This window comes from Lonchura striata, chromosome 13 (assembly GCF_050655825.1).
Source record: "Lonchura striata isolate lonStrDom1 chromosome 13, ASM5065582v1, whole genome shotgun sequence".
Lineage (NCBI taxonomy): Eukaryota > Metazoa > Chordata > Aves > Passeriformes > Estrildidae > Lonchura > Lonchura striata.
Window position 1 is genome coordinate 14,049,603 of NC_140715.1, and position 16,895 is coordinate 14,066,497.

The 16,895-nt window shown below is 54.0% G+C and overlaps 1 protein-coding gene across 3 annotated transcripts in view; it reads right to left on the bottom strand.

The window, feature by feature from the left end:
• PDGFRB (platelet derived growth factor receptor beta) overlaps positions 1–16,895 on the bottom strand; it is a 32,146-nt gene that overhangs the window by 8,941 nt on the left and 6,310 nt on the right. Inside the window, exons 1-17 of one of the 3 annotated variants that reach the window (XM_085591394.1) lie at positions 12,949–13,007; positions 9,692–9,767; positions 8,386–8,682; positions 7,687–7,950; positions 7,283–7,410; positions 6,805–6,979; positions 6,030–6,222; positions 5,703–5,818; positions 4,828–4,954; positions 4,460–4,671; positions 3,728–3,822; positions 3,337–3,469; positions 2,822–2,926; positions 2,621–2,731; positions 2,118–2,271; positions 1,119–1,306; positions 760–878 (exon numbers count right to left, since the gene is read on the bottom strand). In XM_085591394.1, coding sequence (XP_085447520.1) covers positions 760–878; positions 1,119–1,306; positions 2,118–2,271; positions 2,621–2,731; positions 2,822–2,926; positions 3,337–3,469; positions 3,728–3,822; positions 4,460–4,671; positions 4,828–4,954; positions 5,703–5,818; positions 6,030–6,222; positions 6,805–6,979; positions 7,283–7,410; positions 7,687–7,950; positions 8,386–8,682; positions 9,692–9,740 — 2,466 coding nt within the window. In that variant the 5' untranslated portion in view covers positions 9,741–9,767; positions 12,949–13,007. Of the gene's footprint in view, positions 1–759; positions 879–1,118; positions 1,307–2,117; positions 2,272–2,620; positions 2,732–2,821; positions 2,927–3,336; positions 3,470–3,727; positions 3,823–4,459; positions 4,672–4,827; positions 4,955–5,702; positions 5,819–6,029; positions 6,223–6,804; positions 6,980–7,282; positions 7,411–7,686; positions 7,951–8,385; positions 8,683–9,691; positions 9,768–12,948; positions 13,008–16,895 lie in introns of those variants that run through there. The other 2 variants (XM_077786676.2, XM_085591393.1) reach the window with 2 other exon arrangements.

Sequence of the window (16,895 nt, forward strand, 5' to 3'; positions counted from 1 at the left end):
ACCCAGCAGCCTGAAGACATCAGAGTTACACCAGCTTGGCTTGTGTCTCCATCATCTGCCAGCACATTGGACGTTTCCCACATGAACAGCCCTGACATTTGTTGTGGGAGTACTGACCATGCACTTTTAGGGATCAGACCGTCTGGCTGGGGACACAGAGCCAGGAATTTCTCTCTGCATTGATACCACTGATGCCTTCTGTTAGCCCTGCCCTGTGTGATGTTTCACACAATCCAGCTATATTACTGTCTGCCCTGGGCTAAGCCAGACCTTAGGAAACCCCAGAGCCTAGTCCTCCATGGTGGCTTAATTTCCACTAAACAAGCACTTCTGATGAGTCCTGGGGTGCTCAGAGCATGCAGTGCAATTAGGGTGTCTAGGAAGAGCAGGTGCTTGCTGCAGAGTGCCTTGTGCTTTAGCTCCCTGTACAGTGTTTGGCCATCCCAGCAAACAGGGATGATACAATGCCACAGCTGTGCTGAACACGGCTCAGAAGGAGCACAGAGTCAGGGAATTTGAGGTCTGAAGCTCAGTGTGAGCCAGGGTTAGCTGTCACATGCAAATATAGTCATGCTGATCTCCAGGACTGTGTTTCCAAAGGGAAGTGGTCGGCAGCTCTTCAATTGCACGGCCACTTATCCCACAAGGAGTTTGGCACGGACAGAGGGGCAGTGGGAGGAAGCTGACCACAGGACGTAGCAGAAAACACAATGCTGGCCACCACCACTACAGACTCCACAGACCAGCCAGCATACGTACATTTTTGGAAGCCAGGAACTCCATCCCATTGGCCACCTGGAAGCTGAAGCCCACCAAGTCCATGTAGCTGAGGAGTGGAGACTCATTTATCAGTGTCACCCGGTCTGTCCTTTCAGGAGCTGGAGGATAAGCAGAGATGGATGTTGGTGTTACCCAGCACACTGGTGAGCCTCCCAGTAGTGGAAGGACACACTGGGGAATGCTCTGCCTCCAGCAACAAAGGGACACAGCTGGGAGCTCTCATTGTGAGGACATCTACCACTGCTTCTGGACAAGTCCCAAAAGTGACCTTTGCAAGCAAAGGCATCCAGCACCCAAAGCACAAGCACCTCTCCCTCCCACTGTGGCCAAGCTGTTACCTGAGGGAGAGTAGCTGTCCAGCTCATAGGGAGTGCCATAGTTAGAGGACTCGATGTCAGCGTACTTGACTTCACCCTTCATGTCAGACATGGGCACATAGTCCAGGGAGTCGTCCTTGCTCATGTCCATGTAGCCCCCGTCACTCTCGACAGACATGGAGAGGTGGCTGTGGGGGGAAGCCAAGAGGCTGTTCAGGCCCAGAGGAGAGGAGGAGACATGAGGGTTGGGGGCAATGATTTGTGAGTCTGAAATTCCCAAACCCTCAGCCTCAGCACTGAAATGTCTCACACAGCTGGGAAAGAAGCCCTGCATCATGGATGAAGTGGTGTGCAAACGGCATATTGCTTAGGAAGATCTCAGCTGCCTTCAGGCAGAAAGGACAGGGGGGAGTTGTAACACTGCTCTATTTTACTATTGTTTTGGCTGTGTTGGAAGGAAATGCTGCTCTCTAACTTCCCAGGGGAACATTTCTCTGTGCTCCTGTGCCTGCATCCCTTACAGCTGGCAGCCATAAGACGATAAAGGACCATTTCCCTTTCTTTGTGACACCTCTTGTGCAATTGCCCTCCTTGTAGCACTTCTCCCTTAGGCTTGGTAGCAACTTAACGTGCCCTGGAAATGCAGAGCTGAGATCTCCAGTGGTTAAGACATGCTGGAAAACCCACAGTCTCTGTACTCAGTGCATGGCTATGGTTATGCAAATAAAGTTAATGATGCCAGGAAATATTCCCAACTGGCACGGAGCAGCTGGCATATGTGCTAGCAAACTCAAGCTCCAGTTTGCTAACTCCTCGCTGTCAGGAGCTCCTTGGAGGTCACTGGTTGGCACATGGGCTGGTCTAACAAGGTAACAGAGGAGCCAGCTGTGTCCCAGTGCTGGGCCAGTGTTCATTTCAATGCTCTGGAGAATTGTAAGATCCTTCCTGGGAGTAGCAGCCTCCCTCCCTAATGGGGTTAGGATGGGGCAGGCACTGAGGAGGAGGAGAGAGCTGCTGTACCTGTGCACGTGGTCCTCCTTGGGGGTGTTCCCGTAGAGCTCTGCCTCTCGCCGTGCCTTCTCCCCGTAGGACTGCAGGAAGGTGTGCTTGTTGCGGTGCAGGTAATCCACCAGGTCCCCGTAGCGGCAGTACTCCGTGATGATGTAGATGGGTCCTGGTGGGACAGAACCCCTGTCAGCCCTGCCACCGTGGCTGTGAATTTCATTGCACAAGAATATTACCAGACTACAAGATGTCTAGGCAAGGCCAAAGGGAAAAGCCAGCTTTCTGGTACTGAGCATTTTTTGGCATTTGAAATTTGTGTTTGTGGAGGGAGGTGGGGTTAACTGGGCCTTCCCAGTTTCAATAAGGATAGAAGAAAGGTGTTCAGAGTCCCCCACAGCTTTCTTAGGAGAAGGTTGAATCATTTGGAACCAGAAAACAGGAATTACTCTATCTAAGGACAGTTGTCCTCCTAAGCACAGCCCAGGAAAGCAGAGACAGGGTGCTCAGGGCTCATCTACCTCCTTTGGTGCAGGCCCCCAGCAAGTTGACAATGTTGAGGTGAGGTCCCAGGTGGCTCATGATCTTCAGCTCAGACATGAGGGCTTGCTTCTCACTGCTGCGGGCTGTGGCTGTTGGGGAGAGCCAGCATGAGCAGCAGGGCAAGGAGGGGAGAGTGTGGCACCAATTGGCCTTAGGGTGGGCAAAGGGGGAGAACTCACACTTGAGCATTTTGACTGCCACTTTCATGGTGGACCGTGAATGGCTCAGGCCATGGGCTGTTGCCTCCACCACACGACCAAAGGCACCAGAGCCGAGAGTGCGTCCTGCAAAGAAACAGCCAGGAGGCAAAGTTGGCAACGTTCTAGGGGAGAGGTGAGGAGAGGAGCCTGGAAAATACAAGTTGCTTGTCTGAAACCACATCAGCCTTGCTGCAGTCATTCTGGTGGGCATGGACATGGCCATGAGCTATGGTGTTTGGGGTTGGGGCTGGTTTCCAGAACTGCCAGCTACAAGGTGGAATAGCCAGGAATAATATAGTGCTTAATGCCAAAGGAGGCAGCTGGCCTCCCACCATGGTCCTAGATCATCCCCCTGTTCCAGGACCACATCGTATCTCCAGGGATCTCTGCATCTATTCTGGGTTGGTCTCTTTTGGAGATCTCAACCCAAAACTTATCACCTCCAGAAAGCCAGGACCCCAGGAATCCACCAGCAGGACTTGCAGATCCTTTACCTAACACCAGCTTGTCCCTGGGCACCTCCCAGGTGGAGTCATAAGGGAGCTGCATGGGATCCACATAGATGTACTCGTGCCCATCAGAGCTGACTGACTCGATCACCTTCCAGCGGATTTCATAACGAGGTTTCTGGAAAAGGGAGCAGAGGGAAAAGAGACATCTGAGAGGCTGGGAGTAGAGAGGGCATGGGAGATGTGTCCAGACATTTTTAGGGAGCCTGTGGTCCCTACAGACATTGTCTCATTCCCCATCTACCCCAGAGGTGCCAGGGGCATGCAGGAACTGATGGAGGCCCATAGATACTGATGCAGCCGGGACATCATCAGGCCCAGCCACCCTAACCCCGGGGTACCACTGTGTCAGCCTGGGAACACTCTCCTCTTTTACCTTCTGCCACAGCACAATCAGGATGATCAGGGAGATCACAGTGAGGACCAGCAAGGCCAGGATGACAGAAATGATGACCACCTTGAATGGCAAGGCTACAAAGATAACAGAGACAGCAGTCAGACTCCTCCACCCCTGCATGGCCTGAGCACCCAGGGAAAGGAGGTGAGAGCAGTGCAGAGAGGTCCCTGCACACTCCTCCCCCAGACATTGACCCTGAGCTGTTCCCTGGGTAGGGACAGTCTCCTCCTGGGCACAATTTCCCAGCACTTGCAGCCCCCCAGGGATGATGGGGTGATGGGTTGTTACTGGCTTCTGCCTCAGGAGAGGTTTGGCCACAGGCGGGTGAAAAGATCTAGCGGGGCTGTTTTGCTTGGGGGAGAGCTGTCAGCTCTGGGCCTGGCTGAGACCATCCTTCCTCATTTTTGGGACGTTCAGCACATGGATGTTCAAGTCCGTGGCACCATCTAGTGACCTGTGGGCTAACGACAAGACACTGGGGACCTGCTCAGGCACTCTTGTCTTGCCTCCCTGGAGAGATGACCCTGCCAGTAATGGGAAGAGCATATCCACGGCCATTGGACATAAGGGCTTCACACTCCAACCGGAAAAATCTTTTCTTTTCAACCCAAAGGAAGCTTCACTTGGGGGAGAAGCACCCAGGTTTCCAGGCTGGTGACACAGGAAGGTCTATCTCTCTGCTACTGGCTCAAAACTTGTCTCAGCCCTCACCATGTGGGACCAGAGTGATGTCCTGGGAGCTGGTGCCCAGGAAGTTGTGCACGGTGCACCTGAGGAGCAGGGGCTCGTGCACCCTGTGCAGCTGCAGGGTGCTGTTGACGCGGTACAGCTGCCGCTCTGCGTGGTACGAGGCGTTGGTCTGCACGCCGATCTCGGCCGACTCGTTCCCCAGCAGCCGGGTGGGCTCTCCCTTGGTGCTGCACCTGGAGAAAGAGAGGAGAAAGCCACCTGAGAGGCAGCAGGGACCACGCACCACCATGGGACGCCCAGGTGAGTGTGCCAGCAGAATGCAATTAACAGCCTGTTACTCTAATAAATAAAAGTCCAGCTGTTCTCATGGCCTCCATCCCTCCACTCACCATTTGATGTCACTGCAAGTAGACCAGCTGATCTCTGGCTGGGGCATGCCTTCAGCAGAGCATGTTACAGTCTGCTCCCCACTGCTGGCACTGCCGTTCTCCTTGAGATCCACCACTTTGGCTGGCACTGAAACCAAAAGAGAGTGATGGGAATTAATTTTCCTTTCTGACTGCAGGATGGAAGGGGAACATGATTCCTCTGGGAAATGTGAGTCTACTGTATCCTTGCCATAGCCTAGGGATGAAGTAGGACTTATCACGTCCATTGTGTTTTATTTTTGAAAGGGAACAGCAAGAAGAGTAAGGTTTGAGGGGGTTATTGAGGAGATCTGCCCTCATGTAACTTGACTGGAGAGCAGGGTGAGCATGGGGAAAAGTCCAGGACATAGCAGCTGTACAATCATCTCTACATCTACTGCCTTGGGTCAAGCTGATGGTGTCTGTGCTGCCTCCCTGCCCCCCCTTCTCTGAGGCCAAGCCTGCTCCTGCTCTCCCCAGCCATGTGTGTCCATGCCCATCTGTTGCTATGGGACACAAAGTACACAAATGCTTGGTAAGTTCAAAGGCCAAAAAGGAGCGCGTTGTATTCGAGCATCTTATATTTATAGAATTCCAGAGGTGACCATGGATTGGAGGATGAAATTACCACCTCTCCAGCCACACTGGTCAAACCAACAGTCCATCAATTTTCTCCTCACACAAAGAACAATGCAAAACAATTATTATTTACATGAACAGTGTGTGAGAACTCCAGTAGAAATATGTAAACAGATCAGCAGGCTGAAGAAGTTTTATGAGAACTTTAAGACTTTCAAAAGAACTATAAAAAAAAAAATCTTAACACTTTAAAAAATCAGTGCAACGTCCATCCTCACCATTTATCTGCAGATGGAAGGAGAGCTCCTGCTCATCATCCTCATTGGAAGCTCGAATGGTGTAAAATCCTCCTTCTTCCTGCTTCACCCGCACCAGCACCAGAGCTGTCTGGTACCTGGGGAGACACAGTCCCAGAATGATGGCTGTGGGAAGGTACCTGGGGACTGATAATGCCAGGGGGCAACCAGCTCCCACCCACCTGAGGAGTGCTCAGAATCCACTCAGAGAAAACTATTCAATCACTAACTGTGCCCAACCAGCAATTTGGAGATTCCTTTGTGAATTACCCCCTCTCTGCACCCAGGTGAGGAACGATGGGTCCGTACCTGGTTTCTGACAGGTTCCTGCTGGTGATGGTGAACTCGCTGCTGCTCTCCATGGTCAATGTCTTGTTGTTCTTCAGCCACACAATGCTGGGTTGGGGATAAGCCTCCACTTCCACCTGGATAGTGTGGCTCTTGTGGACCTCGGCATAGATCGTGCTGGGCAGGTGGGTGTGGAAGTGCACAAAGCCACGCTCTGAGGCAAGAGGAACAGGGCGGTCAGAGAGGGGAACATTGTCTCCCCGGCCCTTTGGATAAACGTGGATCTGCAACAAAACTCTCTGAACACCCAGAAGTGGTGGGGCAGCTCCAGATCCATCCCTCAAGACCTCAGGTTTATGTCTGAGGGGAGTGTGGATGCAGAGCCACACTGGAGCAGAGGAGCTCACAGGGCAGAAGCATGTGGCTGTTATCTTGTGGAGATAATGGAGATGGGGCAGTTTCCCTCAAACTACGTGAAAGAAGGTCAGATGCAGATGGAAGACAACAGGCCTTCACATCACCTTGGCACTGCACAGTACAGAGGAGTTCTTACCAATACTCTCAAGGGTCTGAAAGGGTCACAAAAGCCATGAAGGGAAATCTGGGTTGTTTTGAAGCCAAGAAATGGGCAGGGGTGACATGGGGTGAGGTTTGGCTCATTGTCATGGTTACTTAGAGCAGAAGTGAGGAGAGAAGAAAGCTGGAGGCTGTGACAGAGGAGAGGGGGCCACTCTAGGACATCCTGCCGGGACGTCCACACGGTTTGCTGGCTTTGGGCATGTGGGCAGCCACGCACCGATCACTTGGACAGTGATGTTCTTCCGGTCTGTTTTCTCATGGTAGCCCTCGGACACATTGCAGACATAGGTCCCACTGTCCTCCAGCTCTGCATTCTGGATGATGAGGATGGAGCGGATCTCATAAATGGATCCAGGCAGGAAGTCAGTCACTGGCTCCACAGCCTTCCCTGCCTGCAAAATGGGGACAGGAGATGTGGTATGAGGAGCCAAAAGCATGTTCTTCAACTGGGCTCACAGGCAGGGGGGAGAAAGTGGTAGAGGACCCCAGTCTGGCTGCCACAAGACAGGGAACATGCACTGATCAGAGACCCCTGAGAGAGACAGTCTTAATCCAAGCATATCCCCATCAAACCTCCTGTGTGGCAGCAGCACCATCCCATAATTTTGCCATGGGCTATCAATGAGTGATTGCCATGGCACATCTGAGTGAAGGCTGGAGCTGCTGCCCTGAGCCTGTGTGTGTGGAGCACTCACTTGCTTGCGGGGATAATCCCAGTTGAAGTTGACCAGCTCGTTGCCGCTCACGGTGCACATGACGGTGATGTTTTCTCCCTGGCGCACCATGGTCTGCACTGCGCTGATGGAGACGTTCACAGACGACACTGTGGGAGAGGTGGAAGAGAGGAATGAATTATGAAGGGATAAATGGGCACCCAGTCCATTTAGCTGGGGTGGACTGGTCCACTAGAAACTGTCTTCCCTGAGGGATGGAGCTGACTTGTAGGCAAAAACCATTCTTTAATGGAGACAGGATTAAATACAGCCTCCAAACTGATCACCACTGAGGAGGCAGGGAGAGAGTTTTGGTGCCTCCTGCCACTGGCCTGAAGAAACAGCCACAGCAGATGCACAGGTGTGCTAAGACAATGTCATCTCACCCTGGATCCTGTAGACATAGAAAGTGTCTGAATCCACCTCCTGGTCATCCACAAATGTCCGGCAGAAATAGGTTTTATCCTCAAAGAAGCCTTTAAATCCCTGTTGTGGATTATATGTAGCTGGGATGGGGTTCTCCACCTTCTTCTCATAGAGAGTGACCTCCATCTGTGGGTTGGTCACACGACATGGGATGACAACCTCTGTGTAGCCAGTGATGAAGATAAAGATCTCTTCAGAGGTGGGGAGGAAAACCAGGGAGGGATCTGTGGGAGAGTGGGAGCATTGGTTAGAGAAGGCTGCCTGGAAACTGAACCAGGGCTGCTTTGTGCTCTTCCAGGAATACTCCACCACAGGGCCCTGACTCCGTGCTAGTGGGATTCTTCTTCCCATCCTTCCCTTGGGAAAGTAGAGCTGCATGTTTTGTGCTTGTCAAATATCCCCTGGGAGGGTGAAAGAGACCCAGCACCACTGAGCACCACTGCTTCCCCACCACTTGTCCCAGCACACCACACTCTCCAGGACCTGGTACACGAGAGACATGCCACAGCCAGAGACACCTACCACGAGGGCTCTCCTGCTACTGGAGAAGGGATCTAGGGATTCCAGGTGCTTGGAGACAGAACAATAGGTCAAAGCCCTTTTTTTCCTGGTTGCTAAACCCCATGGAAACCCATAGGCAAGGACATGCTGTCCCCTACCTGGAACGTAGATGTAGAGGGCTCTCCTCTCTGCTGGCTCAGGCGCCTGCTCAGGGTTGTAGGTGCACGTGTACTCCCCGGTGTGATGGCCTGTCACGTTCCTGAGGGTGAGATTGCTGACAAAGACACCGTCCCTGTGCTCCAGCGAGGCAGCGAGGGGCTGCCCCTCGCGTTCCCAGACCAGCTCTCTGTCCCCATAGCACAGGAGGGAGAAGGTGCTGTGGAGGCTGAGGACAAGCTCAGTGTCTTTGGGTTCGATGTGTGGCCTGCTGTCCCCAAATGTCACCTCTGGCAGACCTGAGAGAGGGGTGACATGAGACCAAATTGAATTCCTCTGAAATCCACAGAGAAGCACACCTCATGGCAATGTGTTTGCTTTGTGATGTCAGCCTTTACACTGAAAAATAACTTTCCTGGCTTTGCCTTCCCTAGTGTAATCATCACTGACAAACCCACGGTCTCCTCAAAAATGTCCTGCCAGTCCAGATCTTGGTGGGTCACCCTTCATCTCCTGTACCTCCTACAACCCCTATTGGAGAGCAAATCAGACAGCACAGCATTTAGCAGTGTTCAGTAGCCCATGTTGTCCATGGCAGTATTGGTAGAGAACCCCCAAGGAGGATAGGAGGCAATTCCTTGCACTTCTGGCTGCCTGTCCACACGGACAGTGTCAGGCAGGACACAGATGAGGCTGAAACAATGACAGTTCACAAGAAAGTGAAAAAGGAATGAAAGCAAAACCTAGCAGGAAATCCCTTGGAAGCAATAGAGCAGGAAAGGTCTTCCTGAATGGTTCTCCATGTCTCTCTCAGCTTCCTTGCTCCACCATTTGCCCAGATGTCCCAATGGGGCAGTGACACATTCCCCTCTGGTGTCCGCACAGGTGGGCAGGACAGCTGGGGACAGCTCCAGGGACTTGCAGCAATGCTGTGAATAGCCCAGGTGCAGCCAGGAGCCCTGCAGCCTTGCTGTGGGGGGCTGTTGGATATATGGGATCTGACCAAATCCCTCCTGCTGTGGGGTGTCCACCTCATGTGGGTTCTCAGGTGTCTGCTAAGGAAGGTCTGAGCATACCTGGCACTGCTGCCTGTGGAAAGGTCTCCTTCTGCCACCACGAAGCAGGAGGGCACTTCACATCCACCCACCATAGGACTGAGTCAGCCCATGGATGTGAGGCATTAGCAGGGATAGATCAGGGATAGATGTGCCTGGAGCATGCTGTGCACCCCATGGCACTGCCCCTTTCCTCCCCCTCACCCCAAAGTGAGCCCCCCAGGGACCCCCCCTGCCCAGCGACAGCACTCACCAGCGAGGATGAGGAGCCAGAGACACGTCTTGAGAGTGGGGCACAGCATGCTGGGCTCTGGGCTGGGGTCTGAGTCCTGTCAGGAGCAAAGCAATATGAGCACAGCACTCAGCAGAGGAGGGATCCCTCAGCTGTCCTGGGCAGGGGTCCCTGGCCTCACTTCTCCACCTCAGAAACCTTCCATCTCTGCAGTTATTCAGCTTCTCCCTCCTGGGGGAGTGGTGCTTCCCCTCATGCTGGATCTGCAGTTTCTAAGGCTTCTCCCACTGGTAAGCAAGGATTTTGCTGGAGGCTCCAGCAGTTGTGTCAACTTTTGCTCATCTCAGCTGGAAATGCCTCTCCCCCTTGGCAGAGCCCTGCCTTCCTCCCTCCCTCCCTCTGCTTTACCACTTGCCTTTTTTCCTTAGTTTTTCTTCCCTCAGTCACAGTGAGATAAAACTTGCTAGAAAACAGATCCCCCTCCAACCCTCCCACATTGTTTGCTCCTTCCAATGAAATAAAAGAAGCCTTGTCATGGCATTTGGTTGCTGGCTGGGGCTAAACCACAACAAGCCTGAAGAAACTTCACCAAAAAAATTAGTTTCTTGCATTTAACTTTTAAATACATAAACTTAAGAGAGTATCCATGAGGTTTTTTTTTTTTTTTTTTTTTTTGGGGGGGGGGGTTTGTTTTGTTTTTCTTTTTTAGTTTTAAGTCCTTCTAATCAACATTTCTCAATAAATCTTTTTTTTACAGAGCTTTTTCAGCCCTCCCTGGTGCAAACCAGGAGCCAAAAGAGACGAGGCCAGAGATCCCTAAGAGCAGGGGTCTGTCTCCCGTGTATTGGGGTGACAGGTACCCCTCCCCATGGTGCCTGCAGGGGTGGGAACGAGTATTTCTGAAAAGCAAAATGAACACACCGACAAGAGGAAGAGTAAGGGGGAAGGTTTTCTCTGTGCCTGGGCAAAGCCTGGGGGAAATGAGCTCACGGGAGAGCCCGGGGATGCTCCTGCCGGGAGCTGAACCTCGGCGCTCAGCCAGGTGAGCTCCTGCCCGGCCCCGGGGCCACCTCCCCGGGCAGAGCCGAGGAGAAGCCCCCGCGCTGCTGGCAGGCTCCGGGAGCTCTTGCCAAGCTCAAGGAGCTCCAGGGGCAACCTGGGCTCGCTCACCCGGCCCCAGGCCCCGTCTCTTCCCGAGCTCTCCGCTGCCTCCTGGCCCTGCAGCGGCCTCCCGCTCTGCTTGATGTTAAGGAGGAAATGGTTTTTAAATGACGTGCGCTTGTCAGATGTTTTTATTATTCTCTTGCTTTGGCTCAACAGAAGTCTGATCTACCACAAATCCTTCCAGGTCTCCAGATTATTCAGCAGCGTCCGTCTCCCTCCTCCCGAAAAAAAGCCTCTATAATTCTTTTCTCTCTCTTCGTTTGCCAGAGGGGATAAGAGCACTTAGGGCAAGGGATGGGGGTGGGTAGGATGAAAGGACCGAGGTGAAATTCAGGCTGTAAATGAATGTGACCTCCCTGCACCCACCCTCGGAGCACCGAGCTGCAGGAGAGAAGGACGGACAATCTAATCTCTGCCCCCGAGGCACTGCCATGAGAACAATCACCTTCGTTTCCCCATTCTCCTTTACAGAGGCGTGTGATTCATCCATTATTCAATGTTCAAGGTTGTAGGGACAACTGGGATCCTCTCCTTTGACCCCTCCCTGCCTGCATGCACCAGCCAGGTTGTATCCACCAGATACCTGCCTGTAAGCGGCTAAATCCTCCCGAGCTCACGCCCAGCTTTTATCTATCTGCCCGTGCAGCTGCATGGCTGCCACAGCCAGTCCTGTGCGGGCGGGATCTCGGCTTGCCGTCCCCGCACAGAGAGCTCTGCCTGCAGCGGGATCTCTGCAGGATCTCCGCAGGATCACTGATGGGATCTCTGCAGCATCACTGATGGGATCTCTGCAGGATCAGTGATGGGATCTCTGCAGGATCAGTGATGGGATCTCCGCAGGATCAGTGATGGGATCTCTGCAGCATCACTGATGGGATCTCTGCAGCATCACTGATGGGATCTCTGCAGGATCAGTGATGGGATCTCCGCAGGATCAGTGATGGGATCTCTGCAGCATCACTGATGGGATCTCTGCAGGATCAGTGATGGGATCTCTGCAGCATCACTGATGGGATCTCTGCAGGATCAGTGATGGGATCTCTGCAGCATCACTGATGGTATCTCTGCAGGATCAGTGATGGGATCTCCGCAGGATCAGTGATGGGATCTCTGCAGCATCACTGATGGGATCTCTGCAGGATCAGTGATGGGATCTCTGCAGCATCACCGATAGGCAAACCCTGCCCTGCCGGGTCGGGGAGCGGCTCGGGGGCTGTGTGCTGGTGCTGGTGCTGGTGCTGGTGCTGGTGCTGGTGCTGGTGCTGGTGCTGGGCTGGCAGGGGTGCTGCTGCAGCGAGCAGCGAGAGCCCCGCAGCCTCCGCCCGCCGGCCCTGGCCGCCTGCGCTGTGTTCATAGCTGCTTTTAATAAAGTTGCTGGTTTTGCAGAAAGGCATTTCTCTTGGAGATGCTTCCCAAGCAGAGTGGGAGGGTGGCAACGTCTCGCAGAGTGGTGACCTCTCCCTTGTTTGTCTGCTCCGGCCGGGGCGAGAGGCATGCTCAGAGACGCTGGCTGAGCTCTGTCCTGCGGGAGGAGAGGGACAAGCCTGTCCTTCTGTCCCTCCCTGTCACGGGGACACGTGTGCTTGCACATGTGGGTGCGCACAGGCTTCTCACAAGGGATGCAAATGCACCCAGCTCACTGCCAGCCTTGTGAGAGCACTTTTTCTCTCCTCAATCCCAGTTTTTGTTCTTAGCAGGAACTGTGAGTGCCACTGAGAGTGCCAGACGAGGAGGAGCAATCCCACTCAATAAAATCAAGCACCCAGACGTTATACCACCCAGGGACCCAAACACAGGCACATGATGCTCAGCTGCCTTGGGTGATCTCCTCTCACCCCTATGGGTTAGCAGGGTGCCACAGACCCCTCAGACTCCTACATCCTTCCCACAAGCTGAGTATGCTCAAGCCATGAGATCCTTTTCCTTCACCCATCCAGGCACAACCATGGAGGCCAGGGAGCTGCTGCAGCAATGCCATGTCCAGCACCCTTCACTCAGCCCTGCAGCTCCCTGGAACCTCCCACCTTGCAGAGCCACCAAGGTGCTGCCCCACCTCTCTGTCCCCATGCTACACCCCTCACCATCCTTCCCTCCCCACCAGCACTGGTACAGACCTTCCCTTTGCCCCTCTGCAGCTCCTCGATGTGAAGGCAAACCAGTCCTAGCCAGGCAGGGAAAGGAGCCTTTCTCTTGAGCCACACTGTTTATTATTCTAAAGGAGGAATTTGGCTAGGAGAGGAGACAGGAGGTCGGCTGGCTCTCAGGGCAGCGGCGCAGGCTGGGTGCCACAGCCCCACACCACTTGCAGCCCCACATGCCTGTGGGGTGGCTGTGCTGCCCAGGGGCTCAGCTCCCGGGGGCCACACTGGGGCTTGCCAAGTGCCGTGGGGAGGCTGGTCCCCGGCAGCTGGCACATCCCTGCTCGCCCCCACGTACGCCCAGCGAGGCCAGAGCCAGGCACTGCTGGGCTGAGAGTGTCTGGGAGGGTTTGGAGTCCAAACAAGACATAGATACAGGCAACTGTCCCTGACTGGTGACACAGACACTGCCTGTCCTTATCTCCCCTCTGTAATCACACCAGCCTGGCAGAGCGGAGTGGAGTTTGCAGCAGAGATGAGGAAGCTGAGCCAACCCTGGGGCTGCTGGCTTTCCCAGCTGGCAAAGGAGTGTCCCAGGGCTGGCTGAGGTCAGGCACCGCTGGAATCCTGCTTGAGCATCTCTAGTCTGGGGGATGGAATAAAAGGGGTCACCCCACCATCCCAGAGCAGCTGCAGCAGTGAGCACAGGGCTCTGTGATCCCACAGACAGGACACACGAGAGGGCCAGAGCAGAGGTCAAACAGCACGGCCATGGCCATGGCCACGCCACGCCAGGACTGGGATTCAAATCTCATGATTCCCCATCTCATGACTGCACAGCTTTTCCAGAGCAGCCTGCTCCCATTGCTCCTGCATCCCAAATCTGATGACAGCTGAGCTTTCTCCTCTGCCTCCTCCCCCAGTCCCTCGCTCGAGCAGCCGGGGCTGATGCCTCTGTGGCTGATGAACTTGGACAGGAATTTCTGCAGCAGGAGCAGGGCAACGCCCAAGAGCTTGGATAAAAGGAGGAGCTTATCCAGCCTCTGCTGGGGATGGTACCACCTTTATTTAGAGAGCCACCTCTACTACTCCTGGCACCTCAGTGTGCCTTGCTAAGCAGCTCAAGCATCACCAGACCTTATTGACTCATTAATGTTCCCCCACTCCAGACCTCTTTCTTGTTAAAGAATGCTAGTAAGCCTAAAATGCCTTTGCTAATGCCCAAAATATGCTGTGTGGGTTCAGCCTTCACTGTTCTTGGGTAACAAGGCAAGAATTTCCTCTGATTTTGCTCTGTGTGCCCTGCCATAGGCTGAGCCCCCTTTCCTCTGCACTTGCTCCCTCTCCCAGCATCCTGGCAGAGCACACATTGCAGCCACTGCTGGCACAGACACTGCAGGGCACTGCCCAGCCCCAAGCATGGATCCTGTGGGACAGGGCCACTTCCAGCCCTGTAAACATCATAAACCAGGGGAGAGAATGGGTTAGGAACACCAAGGATGTCCTCCCAGTCCACTGCTCTCTTCCCAGCACACCTAGACTATGTTTCTTGCCTCTCCACAACCAGTGCCCTGTGCAGAAGCAGTGTTTGTGGGGTCCCACAAGCACCCCCAGAGCTGTGGGAGCTGAGAACCAGCCTGCAGAGCTGGTGCTCAGGGAAAGAGACAGTTCAGCATGCTGGGGAGTGGGAGACCAGCCACAGCCACCCTGACAGCCACCTTGGCAGGAGCTCTGCTCCCGACAGACCATTAGTCACCAGTAAGGGAATGTACTGTTTGCTGGAAATAAGGGTGCACAGCCCCCTCTGAGCAAATTCTATTTTGTATTTCTAGGGACAATTTCTGAATCCATTGTCTACGTTGCTCTTTTCTCTGGCCATGCTCTCCTTGCCCTCATGGCTGCTCGTGTGGTGTTGGGCACAGGTGCTGGATGCTGGCCCTGCCCACGAGGGCATCTCGTCTGACCAGGAAGGAGCTCTCACACAGCTGCCAATCCTTTCCCTTCCTCTGGATTTCTATTTCTAGCTCTTTTCTTGCAGGGCTGTGCTTCCAGGCGCTCCCACAATGCTTGATGGCCCCTGCTGTCCTGCCAAACAGGCAAGGGACATCTGGTGCAAATTAGTGGGAAGTCAAATATACTTTATTTCTTCTCTGTCTAATCACATCTGAGTCATTAAGTGAGATCATGGGTGCCCATATGCAATAAAAAATTCCCTCTATGAATCCCATGATCAATACCTCTCACAGCCAGGGACCAAAGGCATTCCTGGCAGGAGGAGGGGGACACCATCCCCTTGCTTTTGAAGGCAGAAGTATCCCCGAGCAAAGGCTGATGACCCCTGAAACCCAAACCTTGCTTATCCGGCAGTGAAACTCCTTGGCTTGTCCTGTTTTCCTCTGCCACTCTCCCTCTGGCCTCTGCAACTGCTTCTTTCCCACCCTTTAATCTAAATAAAACTGAGTGGTTGTTTTTTTTTGGTTTTTTGTTTTGTTTTGTTTTGTTTTCCCTTGGCTGGAATTGTCCAGAGTTGCAACATCTCTCCTCTGGGGTCCCTCGGCTCCCATGACACCATGTTTACTCACAGGCCAGATTATCATCACTGAGCCCTTTTTCTTTTTCCCAGCAAAAGGCTAGAATTAGGCAGGGCACACACATGGGGAACTTGTCATCCCAAGGCCCATAAACGGCTGCTGATAAAACACAGAGGTAGGAAATCTGAAACCAGACTGAGGAGAAGAAGGGCTGGGGAGTCTCTGCATCCCACAGACCATCCCTGCACCAGGATGAACACCTGGGGGCAAGACCCTCCTCACCTGGCCACATGCCAGTGCCAAGGGGGCCCCAAAGCTTTACCCAGACACTTTGAGAGCAGAGGGTGCTGAGAGCTTGGGTACCTGTTGGCATTGTGCTGGATCTGGGGGTTTTTCAGTCTGGGACAGGTGAAGTTTTGCAAGCACAGGCAGTGTCATTAGTGTCAAAAGCCTCTGAGTGGTTTTGTGAGAGCTCCTTGGCGTGAGGCTGTGATTAAAGCCACAGCCTTGGACTGAGCTCTCTAGGAGACAGGAGAAACATGGGCAGATGCCACCTCTGGGGATGAGCTGAGGGACACGCCCGGGGACACTGTGCCCACAGGAGGGGACACCTCTCCTGCTGACCTCTGCATCAGGGAGCAGATCTGACATGACCGAAGCCCCTGCCCAGGACCCAGATTCCGGTCCCCAGCCTCAGTGGCATCTGGAGAATGTGGCTGTGTGGTTATGAGGGTCCTGCAGCAGATGTCAGCACACGGGGTGGCACACCCAGCCTCCTCCAGGGCACCCTGACACAGGCTTTGACAGCGTCCAACAGAAAGCTGAAAACGAGGACTGTGACCCTGAATAGGGGAGGGAGACTGCCAGGGGGGATGACAAGCCCACACTGAGCCCCAGCAGTGTGACTGAGCTGCCCTGGGGTCAGCCACGTGAGCAATGGGGTGGGGAGGCGAGCCCCACGCACCCTGTGTGACCACTGCCATCCTCCCTCCCCGAGGAAGGGAGGACCACGATGTGCACCCACAGAACCCAGCAAATCTCCAGCCATGGACTCTCCACAGCCCGCTGCGAGGAGCCAGCACAGAGGGACGTGGGACCAGGGCGAGCCCTGCACTCTCACCCATATCCCCTCCTCTTTCCCCCTCTGTTTTAAGCCCATGGGAGACAGAGGAAACGAGTGACCCATTTAGTGCAAGTTCAGAATAAAAAGAAACATCTGTTTGGAGAGGTGCCAGTGTTATAAATAATCCCCCAGCCCCAGTGCTGGTATTCATGGCCCTTTCGGCTGCGCATGCTCCCCTGCTTCCGCTTTCGGAGGAGAGGCCGGAGCCTGTGGGCTGCTCCCCAGAGCCTGCAAGCTTGGCCTGGACTGTGGGAAAACCCTGGGTGAGGACCAGGGCTCACCTGGGCCTGGGGAAGGAGGCAGGGGGTGTTGGGAGGAACGGCTGCCAC